General features: G+C 40.5%; 1 protein-coding gene across 3 annotated transcripts in view; it reads left to right on the top strand.

The window, feature by feature from the left end:
* ULK1 (unc-51 like autophagy activating kinase 1) overlaps window positions 1-13,405 on the top strand; it is a 64,316-nt gene that overhangs the window by 26,081 nt on the left and 24,830 nt on the right. For all 3 annotated transcript variants that reach the window (XM_044673084.1, XM_044673080.1, XM_044673076.1), the window contains exons 7-11: window positions 552-625; window positions 7,556-7,657; window positions 8,928-8,986; window positions 10,339-10,421; window positions 12,990-13,040. In XM_044673084.1, the coding sequence (XP_044529019.1) occupies window positions 552-625; window positions 7,556-7,657; window positions 8,928-8,986; window positions 10,339-10,421; window positions 12,990-13,040 (369 nt within the window). The remainder of the gene's footprint in view (window positions 1-551; window positions 626-7,555; window positions 7,658-8,927; window positions 8,987-10,338; window positions 10,422-12,989; window positions 13,041-13,405) is intronic.

Genomic DNA, 13,405 nt, shown 5'->3' with positions numbered 1-13,405 from the left:
GGAGGGGGAGAGAGAGAGGGGAAGGGACAGAAAAAAGGGAGATGGGAGAGACAGAAGGGGGGAGGGATAGTGAGGAGAGGGAAGGAGAGACGGGGAAAGATGGAGGGATAGTAAGGTAAGGGAGGAAGGAAAGACAGAAAAAAGGAGGGAAAGACAGGAACAGAATAAAGAGGGAGAGAGAAGGGGGAAAAGATAGTGAGGAGAGGGAGAGACACAGAAAGATGAGAGAGAAGGGGTAGGGTGAGTCTGAGATGAGGTGGTGGGGAGGCACTATTCACTTCTCAACTGCCAGAGCCTTTGGATGGAGGAACGGTTTGTATCAGGAGTGGACAAACCACTGCCCCAGAGCTAGAAATAATATTATTAAGGGAGTTTTACCTTTTTCAATTCAAAATAACCCCCAATCAATATCATAATTGGACCCATAGTCAATATTATAATTCCCAGTATCTTAGGACAAAGGGAGTTTTGGGGTATTCTTGCTGGGCAGCCCAGGGAAGCCAAGTCTTTGCAGGAACCATCCTGAATTTGTTTTTATCTCTTTGTCACAGCTGATTTTGGATTTGCCCGTTACCTTCAGAACAACATGATGGCAGCCACGCTCTGCGGTTCTCCCATGTACATGGTGAGTGCTGTCCCTGTTCCCCCCTGTGCATGTATGGGCTTTACCCATGGTAGGAAGGAGTAACATACTACATTGTGTACACTGCTCCCATGCACATGTGTGTACACACAGAAACCCTATCCTTAAACATGTTCTTGTGTGCATTTGCACTGATGACGAGTAATTCTTTCCTCTCCACGGTATGCCTTCCTTTGCTTGGCCCATGTGCAAATAAACATATGTGTAGAATCTCCAGCGGCTCTCTTGTGGGCATTCTTTCTGCCCACACATATCTGCACACACACAGCCTCAGACATTCCTCTCCAAGAACTGCCAGGTTGTAGGTTTTGCAGGCTTTGCTGATCTGGTCCACTCTTTTGTTGTAGTTCTTTGGTTTTGAGTGGCTTAGGAGGCAAATCCGGAGGGGCATGAGGAGAAGGGTTTCTGGCCCAAAGAGTTTCTCAGATTGACTTCTTATCCATGGCAAGAAGTACTCTTGTAGCTTTAGTATTCTTTATTTTGTTTATTTGTTTGTTTTTTTAAACCCTTACTTTACCCTTAACTTCTGTGTATGGACTCCAAGGCAGAAGAGTGGTAAGGGTAGGCAATGGGGGTCAAGTGACTTGCCCAGGGTCACACGGCTGGGAAGTATCTGCGGTCAGATTTGAACCCAGGACCTCCTGTCTCTAGGCCTGGCTCTCAATCCACTGAGCCACCCAGCGGCTCTCTTTAGTATTCTTTAAAAAAAAAAAATTTTTTTTTTTTAACCCATACCTATCAATACTATGTTGATTCCAAGGCAGAAAAGCAATAAGGGCTAGGCAGTGGGGTTTAAGTGACTTGCCCTAGATCACACAGCTAGGAAGTGTCTGAGGCCAAGTTTGAACCCAGGACCTCCTGTCTCCAGGCTCTCTGAGCTTTAGTGTTAGTCATTTTTCTCTCTTTAATGTTTTACTGATTTAAAAAAAAAATGTCTTTTTCTAATGACTCTGCCTTTACCCCAATAGAACTGTTCCTTCAATCAGCAAGCATTAATTAGGGGGAGCCCATTATCAAGCAGATGTTCTGACCGTGTACTTGGCACTGGGATCCATAAATGAAAATCAAACATTCTCCTCAAAAATCTTACTTTTAGAGGGTCTGATGGGTTGGCAAGGACTCAGTAGAAGGTCCACTTGTAAGAAACACACAAGGTAATTTTGATGTTATGGTGCCGGCTACTATGGGGACTTGGGAAAGACATCATGGAGGAGTTGGACCTTGAGTTGAGCTCAGAACAAGGATGTAGTCTGAGGGATGCAACCAGTACATATGAGGGTCTTCTCTTACGTATGCCCCAATCCTTCTCTGCTGAGAGACTTACTTAGCCAACAGCCTTCTCAAGTCATGATTGCTCTCTGCATAATGGCAGTCATGGCAGAAATTCTTCAGGTTCTTACAACTCTCCCCAGTTTCTCAAGATTCTTCATGGTTGTCTTTTCTTGTGAGACACAGTGTTTTTGATGTTGTTTTTTTTTAATTTTTAAAAATCTTTTATTTATTTTTAAGTTTTTATTTTGGATATTTTCCCATAGTTACACATTTCATGTTCTTTTCCCTCTCCCCCAAACTCCCCCAAACCCCCGCAGCCGATGCACAATTCCACTGGGTTTTATGTGTATCATTGATTAAGACCTAATTCCTTATTATTGATAGTTGGACTAGAGTTATCGTTTAGCGAGACACAGTGTTCTTGACAACTACCAACTCATGCTGTGGTAGCTTTCCTGCCAGGAGCCAAACTGACCCTAGCAGAAGGCCAGATCTGTTCCTCCACAGAGAGAGAAGTTTTAATCTTAGATGGTTTATCTGTAATTTTTAAAAAATGACTTTCCATCAAAAGAAAAATACCTTCATGATTGGTGTTGCCGTATCTATGCTATCTCCTTCCCTTCATCCCCCCAGTAAGAGAAGGGAAAAAGAAAAGCCAAGCAAAAATCCATTCATTGGCCATGTGAGAAAATTGCATGTTTCATTCAGCTTTGTATGTCTGCCACCTCCATGAGGAAATGTGTAACATGCTTTATCATAGGTCTTTCAGTGACATGGTTGGTCATGGTTTTGATCAGAGCTCACAAATCTTTTAGAGTTGTTTTTTACAATGTTGTTGTTACTGTATAAATAGTTCTCTTCTCAATTCATTTTGTATCTGTTTTCATATCCTAAGATTCTTTGGAATCTTCCCTTTGATCTCTTTCTTAATGATCCAATAATATTCCATTAAATTCACATAGCAAAATGTGTTCTGGCCAGTTCTTGATTGATGGGCACCCTTTTGATTTTCTGTTTCTTAACTTTTTGGGTTTTTTCCCCCTTTTCTTTTTAACCCCCTTTTCTGAGTCAGGAACTTTATTTTCCCTCTTAAGGCATTTTGCTACTTTAATACCTTTGGACGGTTATGAAAGGGAACTTTCATCTTCTCCCCCTCTTAGAATATTAGCACCCTGTTATCAGATAGACCCTTTCTATATTACTCAGATTATCTTAGGTTTCTGTTAAGTATGATGCTTCCATTTTATAGTTCTTAACTTAGCTCTTATCTTTTCATCAGGAATATTTAATAATCCCATTCCATTAAAGATCCATTTTTTTTCCCTTTAGGATTATACTCAGCTTTGCAGGGTAAGTTATTCCCGGTTGCAAGCCTCCCCCATCTATCTTCTCTCTTTTCTCACCACCACCCCCCCATCTATTATATATCTTTTTCTCTCACTCACTCCCCCATATATATCTATATAGAGTGAGACACAGATTTTTATAAACGTAAAATCTTGCCTTTTAGTTTCCAAGCTCTCCTCTCACTTATACTTGAAGTTGCCAGGTTTTGTGTGATCTTGATTGTGGTTCCTTGGTACTTGAGCTCCTTTCTGATTGTTTACAATATTTTGGAAATTCTGGATTTTGGCTATCACATTCCTATGACTTGGGCTTTTGGTTTTTCAATAAGTGATTGGCAGATTTTTCCCCCTATATTTTCCCTCTTCTAATAAATGTGAGTAGTTTTCATTTCTTGAAAAATGTATGGGTTTTTTCTATCATAATTTTCAGGGAGTCTAATAATAGTTAAATTATTTCTCCCTGACTTATTTTCTAATAAGTTGTTTCTGATATCTGTCTGCTAGCCTGTGTACATTTTCTTTTTTCCTTCTTTTGTTCGTTGCTTTCTTTTTTCTTAATTAATAGAATTTGTTTTCAGGTATCTCAGCCCCGCTTTTCTCCTCATGCCATAGAAAAGTATCATCTGGCAGACAGAAATGTATATATGTAGATTTTGTCTTTAATGTTGTCATTTTTCAGTTCATTATATGTAGTAGACATTCATAAGGTATTCAGATATTAAATCTGTAGCTGTATATAATGTTCTTGGTTCTGCTTGTTTCAATTTTCATTATGTATTTCTTTCCAAGTTGTTTTTTTTTTTACTTAATCTGTTCGTTTCTTATGGCACAGTAGTATTCCATTACAATTATATGCCACAATTTGTTTAGCCATTCCCCAATTGATGGGCATCCCCTCATTTTCCAATTCTTTGCCACTACTGAGAGAGCTGCTATAAATATTTTGGAACATATAAGTTCTTTTCTTTTTCCCCTGATCTCCTTGGGAAATATATCTAGCATTGATTATTGCTGGGTCCAAGGGTATACACAGATTTATAGTTTTCTAAATATAACTCCAAATTGCTCTTCAAAATGGTTGGATAAATTTATAATTCTGTCAACAATGTAATAAGTCTCCTCACTTTTCCACATCCCCTCCCAACATTTGCCATTTTGCCCTTCTATCATTTTAGCCAACCTGATGAGTGTGAGATGATGCCTCAAGAGTTGTTTTGGTTTGCATTTCTCTAATCAGTAGTGATTTAGAGCATCTTTCCCCCATATCTACATATGGCTTTAATTTCTTCATCTGAAGATTGTTCTTATCTTTTGTCCATTTATCAGTTGGGGAATAGCTCTTATTCCCAGAAAATTGACAATTTATTTTCTTTATGAGACCTAACCAAGAGACGGTCTATGAAAATTTTTATTCAATTTTTCCTGTTTTCATTCTAATCTTGGCAGCTTCTGTTTTATTTGTACAAAAACATTTCAATTTAATGTACTCACAATCCATTTTGCATCAAACAATGCTCTCTCTTAAATTTACTCAAATTCCTCTCTATAAGTCTGATAGATAATTTTGTTCTCTGTTCTTCTAATTTGCTTATGATATTTCCTTTTATGTCTAGATCATGTATTCATTTTGGTCTTATCTTAATGAATGGTGTAAGATATTGGTTTATATCTGTTTTCTGCCAAACTACTTTCTAGTTGTCCTAGTAATTTTTCCTAAATAGTAATTTCTTATCATAATAGCCCAGATCTATACTTCTGCCAAATACAAGGTTACTATAATCTTTTACTATTGTTAGTTGTACGTCTGTTCTGTTCTAGTAATCTACCTTTCTATTTTTTAGCCAGTAACTGGCTAAAATAGTTTTGATAATTACTGCTTTATAATACAATTTAAAGTCTGATACTGCTAGACCTCTTTCCTTTATGTATTTTCTTGAGTTTTGTCTTAAGAGTTTGTTTGGGGGATAGCTGGGTAGCTCAGTGGATTGAGAGCCAGGCCTAGAGACCAGAGGTCCTAGGTTCAAGTCTGGCCTCAAGACACTTCCCAGCTGTGTGACCCTGGGCAAGTCACTTGACCCCCATTGCCTAGCCCTTACCACTCTTCTGCTTTGGAGACAATACACAGTATTGACTCCAAGACGGAAGGTAAGGATTTAAAAAAAGAAGAAAAAAAGAGTTTGTTTGGTCTTTTTTAGTTTTTAGGAATTCCCATTTTGGGTAAGGTTTACTACTTTATTCTCCTTCTAGTTCTTCCTTCCTGGGTTTTAATTTTGTTTTTTCTTCTCAATTTCTTTGATGTATTCCTTGTGGAAAATACATGTTTTCCTTTAAGTTTCTGTTTCTAGTTGTCAAAGCATTATTCTATCTCTAGGTTGGATTTTGGGGGCATCTCTGTACAATAGTAGTTGGTATCTTTGATTTATTTATCTCCAGCCCTACTCCTTGAACTGGGGCTTTGCTAGAGCATCTGCTGTGTTTTGAGGGTGGTCAGACCTGAACTGGATCACCAGGGTTTCTGCCCTGACCCTCAACCACCAGGGCTATTACTACCCTCGCACAAACTCTGGTTCTTTGTAGTTCAGAGAACTGCTCCCCTCTAGGGAAGTTTCCAGGGCCTCAGTGCTACTTTCTACCTAACCAAGGGTTTCCTTGGAGAACCCTCAGACAGCTTTTCCTTTCTCTAGACACTGAACAAATCCTCCAAGTTTTGAGAGGCTACTGGCTTTTTTTGCCCCAGTAGGAGGGTGCTGCCTTTGCCATCAGTGATCTCTTTCCTACAGAAGCCCATGGGATGTGTAGTTTTGGGGTGGAAGAAGTCACTATAGTTTAAATTTGAGTTTCTTAATCATTAGTTAGCCCATTGGGGATTTTTAGGATTTTTATTGTTTTGCTCTCCTCCATAGTGAGTAGCTAGTCTTCCGGCCTGTTTTCAATCCCTTACCATTCCCAAAAATTCTTCATTTCTCAACCCTCCCTTTCCTCTCCTTCTCTGCTACCTCTTTGACTGTGGAAAGAACCTCTATAGAGTATCTCTGTTTCCATTTCTCTAGGGCATGGGAAAAGATTCTCCTTACTTCTCTTGTCTGGAATGTCCCTTTAATCTAGAAAAAAAGGATTAGAAGTCCTTGGAATCACTTAAACTCTTGAGTGCCCACTCATTCTTGTGTTCACTACATTCTTGGGTTTCATGTGCACTTCAGGACTGAGAATCCAGACCCTCTCTGTAACTGATCTCAACTCATACCAAATAAGTCCATAAACATGATGCTGTGGTCAAGACTGCTAGATTTGGAGTACCAGCATTCAGAATCTAGCCCTATCATTAGCATCATCATAATGATGATGCTGATAATAGCAACAATAATAATAGCTAACATTTATATAGTGCCTTCTATGTGCCAAGCACAGGACTAGGCATTTTACAGATATCTCATTTGATCCTCAAAAACGAGATAACTATTATCATCCAATTTTGCAGATCAGGAAACTGAGAAAGGTTCATTGATTTTACCCAAGAGTCACACACAGCTTCTAAGTATCTGATACCTGATTTGAATTCATATCTTCCTGGTTTTATAGACAACCTGGATAACCTTAAACAAGTTATTTATCTCTCAGCTTCATTTGTAAAATGAAGTTGGTTGGACTATTTGACCTTCCAGCTCTCAGTCTGTTTCTGGGGTCTGAAGGGCTAGGACTTGCTTTGATGGAGGGAGATCCTACACTGAGACTTCCCCATCATAGTTCACATTAAAAAATTAAAATAAAATTAAATATGTGTGTGTATATGGAGAGAGAAAGAGAACAGGAGTGCCTTTTTTAATTTTGCAAGCTCTCCTTTTACTTATAGTTGAAGCTACCAAGGCTTGTGTGTTCTTGACTATGGTTCCTTAGAACTTGAACTCTTTCTGTTTTAGCAGTAATATTCCCTGCCTTTATCTCTATTCCTGCAGATCCTAGTACAGGAGTTAGGAAGGACCATACCCTGACATCTTGGTGGGAGTTTTGTGGGTAATAGACTTGGGGAAAGGAATAAAACCTTAGCCGGTCCTTGTGGGAAGAGGCTGTCCTGCCATTTATAGGACTTGCACATTTTCACTGTAGATGTCTTGTATGTTCGTATTTGTTTACATGTTGTGTCCATTCCCCACCCCACCCCTCATTAGTATATAGGTTTCTTGAGGGCAAGGACCATGCTTTCTCCCCCTCCCCCCTTTCTTTGCAAGGTGCCATATTGTAAGGTATTTATACATACTTGTTGACTCATTAAAAAAAATACCTTGCAATCCCACAGGCCCCTGAAGTCATCATGTCCCAACACTATGATGCCAAAGCTGATCTGTGGAGTATAGGGACAATCATTTACCAGTGTCTGACGGGCAAAGCCCCTTTTCAGGTAAGTACTTAGGGAAGAGGTTGTTTTGGGGACTTCCAGCTGCTCTAAATAGAAAAGGGAAATTCTAGCTGGATCTTATTTTTTTACATATACACATTTTTTTTTTTTTGACAAATAAAAATTGTTTTTTGACCATCCATTTTCCCTACCAATTAGAGGAAAAACAAAGGGGAGGAAAAGTCCCTGTAACAAATATGCATAAGCAGCCAAAATGTACACTCATGTACAAAAATCCGTCTCATTTCTTACTCTTGAGTCCATCACCTCTCATGTGAAATCAAGAGTGCTCTGATGTAACTGATCATTGCTATGGATCAGAGTTAAGTCTATATTCGTCATTATAATATTATGTGATTTTTGTAAGTTGATCTCCTGGTTCTGCTTCCTTCACACTCTTAGTTCCATACAAATCTCCCCAAGTTTCTCTTGAACTATCCTTTTCATCATTTCTTCTCTAAAACCAGCTCTCTATTTGATGATATGCACATATCATAATTTTACTATATCCCAACTGATGAGCACCCCTTTGTTTCAAGTTCTTTACCACTACAAAAAGAGTATTGTAAATATGTTTGTACATATGGGGGTCCTTTGATGTCTTTGGGATAAGAACCGGACAGAAGGACATGCATGTTATAACAAGTTTAGGGGAAGCATGATTTCCTAATAATATTCTAGAATGACTGGACCAATTCATGGCTTTACCAGCACCCAATTTTTTTCTAATGGCAGTTAAATTTTAATTTTTACGGCCTTGTAAAATCTGTATTTGATCATTTAGAAAGATTCGTTAGATTAATGATTTATTACATTTAAAGCACCATCTTGGACTTTTATGATGCCATCTTATGTGTAGACATCTAATTCCACTCCAACAGTGTGCCTGTTTTCCCACATCCCCTCCAGCATGTCCCTTTTTGGTCAACTTTCGGGCTGCTTCTGGATCCTTCGGGCAAAAATCTTGGGCTGTAGGTGTATTAAAAGACCATTCTTAGTCCCTAAGCACTTCATCTTTGCTGTGGTGGGACCCCTGTAGGTTCCAACAGAGCCCCCACCTTCCAGACCCTGTTATAGGGAGTCATTTAACATTCCCTGAGAGGGAACCTGCCACATCCTCAGCCAGCTCTGTCCATTAGAGAGTGAGGGTCTGTCTAGGTAGAGAGTGGATGGAGACAGCTACTAAAGAATATTTAATTATCAATACATTTAATTATTATATTAATATAAATATATTATTAACATTATTATCTGGTGCTTTCTCCCCTCCCAGGCCAGCAGTCCACAGGATCTGCGACTGTTCTATGAGAAGAACAAGACGCTATTGCCCAGGTGAGAATATTCCCTTGAGTAACTTTTGCCCTTAAATCACCTCTCCCGTTTTCTCTCTGTCTCCAGGACAGCCTGCACTGTTAACTCTAAAACTAGAGGTGGCTCAGTGGCTAGAGAGCCAGGCTTAGAGACAGGAGGTCCTGGATTCAAGTCTGACCTCAGATAGTTCCTACTTGTGTGACCCTGGGCAAGTCACTTAACCCCAATTGCCTGGCCCTTAAGTGATCTTCCTCCGAACTGATACTTAATATTGATTCTAGGACAAGGTAAGGGTTTGGGGGGTAGAGGGGAAGAACTAAATGAGTCCTTTTTGATGGTCTAATCACATTCTATTGTTTTACAAAGGTGGGATGGGAGAGGGAAATAAGGCACAGAGAAGCCAACTTGCCCAAGATCTGGGTTTATAGATGGGAAGCCAGAAGGCGGCGGCGGCACCTTAGAAGCTCTAGCTCAATGCCATCCTTGTAAACTAAGGATAGAATTGTTCTTGGTGACTTGCTGAAGGTTCTACATTGGAGTGAGTGTCCCTGGTGGAATTTGAATCCAAGTCCTCCTTATTCTCCAAGCCCAGTGCTCTGTAAACACCTCAGGGCAGAGCCAAGTTTCCAGCGAAGGTACTCTGTGTTCTCTGGCATCATGCCCTTTCAACCCTTGAAGGTTGTTGGCCAACGTGGCTCAGGGCAGAGGCATCCAGCGTGGCCCCATGGAGCCCAAACGAGATTAAAATGTAACTGGGAAATTGAACAAAACAAATAAAAATGCGTAGATATTAACATTATGATGTGGTTTTTCTAAATCAGTATATTTATCCCAGCCTGCAAGGGATCCTTACGTGTTGTTTGGTGGACCCTGTTTCTATTAGTTGGACACCAGTGGTATATAGTCTATATGACACTCAGAAATCCCTGGGTTCCACTATTAGATGTGAGATTATGGGCAAAGAAGGTGAATTGTCTGACCCACCCAGTTTTTGTAAAACAGAGAACGAAAATAGTAGCTCCTACCCCATGAGGTTGTTTTAAAACATTTGTTGTTGTTATACCTTTTTTAGGGTTTTCTTGGCAAAGATCCTAGAATAGCTTATTCTTTCCTTCACCTCTTTTTGACAGAGGAGGAAACTGAGGCAAACAGGGTGACATGACTCACCTAGGGTCACACAGCTAGTAAGTGTCTGAGGCCAGATTTGAACTCAGGAAGATGAATTTTCTGTGCCATCTAGATGCCTATTATTAAGCATTTAACATAAATGTATACACACACTTTAACATAGGTTAAGTGTGTGTGTGTACTTTAATGTAGGGGACATATGTTTCTATTTAATTTGACAAATTTCTGTTTCTCTGTATGCCCAGCATCCCCAGGGAGACATCCAGCCCCCTGAGACAGCTGCTTCTGGGTCTTCTTCAGCGGAACCATAAAGATCGGATGGACTTTGGTTAGTGGCAAAGCAGCCTCAGCTTTTAGGGATGAGGGGCTGATAGAATCTGCTATCCCCTGATTTCCCAAGTGAAAATGCTTCCAATTACCCATTTCTGGGTAAAGCCAAATAAGAATTCTCTGTACGGCTTCTTAAAAGCTTCTAGACCTTGAGTTTGACCACTACCCCTAAAGAAACTCCCCCCAATACCCACACAGCTCAGAGGGCAGGTAGATGATTTATTCCCCAGGACTTTGCCCTTTATCTTTCTCTTGGTGGGATGGGACACCGAATGATCTCGATTTCCAGGATGTAGGAGGTAGAGAGAACCCAGCAGCTGGTCCAGTGTTAGGTAGGACCCATTTTATCGGGAGCTCTCGGCAACCCCTTAGTTCATGGATAGAGCTATAGATTTAGAACCAGAGAGCATCCAAAAATAAGAAAGACTTTAGGGGTATCCCTAGAGGGAATTGGCCTTCTGGGTCATTCAGTTCAATTAGACATTTATCAAGCACTAAGCCGGTACACTGTGGTTTTGGTGTTCGGTTGTTTTGGTCTTTTTTGACTCTATGTGACCCCATTTGGGGTTTTCTTGGCAAAGATCCTGGAGTGGTTTGCCATTTCCTTCTCCAGCTCATTTTACAGATAAAAGAATTAAGGCAAACAGGGTCAAGTCCCTGGCCCAGGATCACACACAGTTGTTAAGTGTCTGAGGCCAGATTTGAACTCATGAAGAGGAGTCATTCCGAGCCCAGAGCCCTTTGCAAAGTGACAGGGCTACAAAGATAAAAATCTAATAATAATAACAACAATGACCCTGATACTAGCTAGTGTTGCTATAGTGTTTTAGTGTTTCCATTATCATTGAAGCTAACACCCACTATGCTATCTGTTATTTATATAATACCTGCTAGATAGAGTTCTAAGCACTTTACAATCAACTCTAAGAGTTAGGTGCTATTCTGATCCCCATTTTACAGAGCAGTAAATTGAGGCAAATGGGGTCATGTCACTTGCCTAAGATTAGATTTGAACTCAGGACCTCCAGACTCTAGGCCAACCACTCTATGACTGTGGTGCCAACTTATTTCCTCGTATTCATAAATATTATTTTATCCTCAAAACAACCCTGGGAAATAGGTGCTTTTGATAATCCCCATTTTACAAATGAGGAAACTGAGGCAGGTAGCATTTAAGTGGCTTGCCCAGGGTCCCACTACTAGGTGTAGTCCCTTAGCTGAGTTGGAAGCCAAGGAGGGAGAAAATAGAAGAGCAGTGGGAATGGGTAGATGGCACATTTGCTCCAGAGAAGAGCATCTTGCTTTGCTCTGTCTGCCCCATAGCATGGAAGTGGAAGGCAGCTTTGTGGTCAACCTGAGGCTTTTTGGATTTGTTTATTAACTGACACATCGAGGTTTGCAAAGACTCCTTTGAACCTTACAACAACCCCCATAAATGCAGATGAGGGCAGTGAGGCAGAGAAGCCACACAGCTCATAGAAGTGTCTGAAGAAGGATCCACACTCGGGTCTTTCTCCGAATACCTCCCAGCTATGTGTGATATGGGTAAATTGGTTACCTCAGCTGTAAAGGGGGTACAATCATTGGTCTTGGCACCAGCTTTCCTGTTTGCTTTGGGATGCCTAAAGCCTTTGGATTCTCCTCACTGCCATGATCCCAGACACTTCCGAAGGACTTAGGTTGAAAAATGTTCTCTACCTCTAGAGAGAACTGATCCAATCTGAATACAGATCAAAATATCATTTTTTCACTTTTTTTTGGTACTTTGTTTTTGCAATATGGCTGAAATGGAAATATATTTTGCATGATTTCACGTGCATAATTGATATCACATTTCTTGCCTCTCAATGGGTGAGAGAAGGTTGGGAGGGAGAGAATTTGGAACTCAAAAAACAAAGAATGCTAAAAATAAATAAGTATTTAAAAGCAAAAAAAATCCTTCAAATCTTAGAGAAATGTGAGTTGTGAGGAATGTTTTCCCATTCTGCAGTTCTTTGGATCTGAAGCAAATTAGAGGTCAAATCTATTGTTTTATAAAAGGGGTTTGGAGCCTCAGAACCTGCTGATTCCTTCCCTCATTCCAGTAAGAATGTTTTATTTTTCATTTTCCTATATATTCCCCCAAGGCTTCCCTTATAACCAAGCATAAAAATGAAGGTGATGGGTTCAAATGTGGCCTCAGATACTTCCTAGCTATGTAACATTGCCTGGTTCTTACCACTCTTCTTGGAATCAATACCCAGTATTGATTCAGACATAACTAAGAATTTTTTTTGTGTGTTTTTTTTTTAAGTGCCTCGGAGCCCAATAGAAATCATATGATTGGTTCAGAGTAGGAAGGGACCTCAGAATACATACCACTTCCACTACCCCCACCATTTTTCAGATGAGGAAATTAAAGATTTGACTTGCTCAAAGATAGAACTAGTAAGTCGTCTGAGACAGGATTGAATCTGTCTTCCCAATTCCGAATCCATTGCTCTCAAACATGGAACTTGGGCTGCTGGGGACCTGCCTGTTCCCTTTGGTTTTTCTTGTTTCTTGCACACTGTCTTCTCTCATTTAGACGAGTTTTTCCATCACCCTTTCTTGGATGCGAGCTCCTCCATCAAGAAATGTGAGTAATGAGACCGCCCTCTTCTCTTCGTCCCTATTCTGTCCCAGGGTTTTGGGGCTGAGGTTGGGACCAAGGGTACTTGGTGGGTGATACCAGTGGTAATGTTCTCTTTCTCTGTCTCCCTTTCCCTCTCCCCTCTCCCCCTCTCTCTGTCTCCCTCCTTCCTTTCTCTCTCTCTGTCCCCTTCTCTCTTGTCTTCCTCCTTCCTTCTTTTCTCTGTCTTTTTCTCCCTCTCCCCTTCCTCTCTCTGTGTTCTCTGTCTCCCTCCTTCCTTCTCTCTCTCTGTCCCTCTCTCATCTCCCTCCTTCCTTCTTTTCTTTTTCCCCCTCTCCCCCTTCCTCTCTCTCTGTTCTGTCTCCCTCCTT

This window comes from Gracilinanus agilis, chromosome 1, assembly GCF_016433145.1.
Source record: "Gracilinanus agilis isolate LMUSP501 chromosome 1, AgileGrace, whole genome shotgun sequence".
In the NCBI taxonomy this organism is placed as follows: domain Eukaryota; kingdom Metazoa; phylum Chordata; class Mammalia; order Didelphimorphia; family Didelphidae; genus Gracilinanus; species Gracilinanus agilis.
Note: the sequence above shows the minus strand (reverse complement) of the source record. Positions and strands in the feature narration are given on the sequence as shown.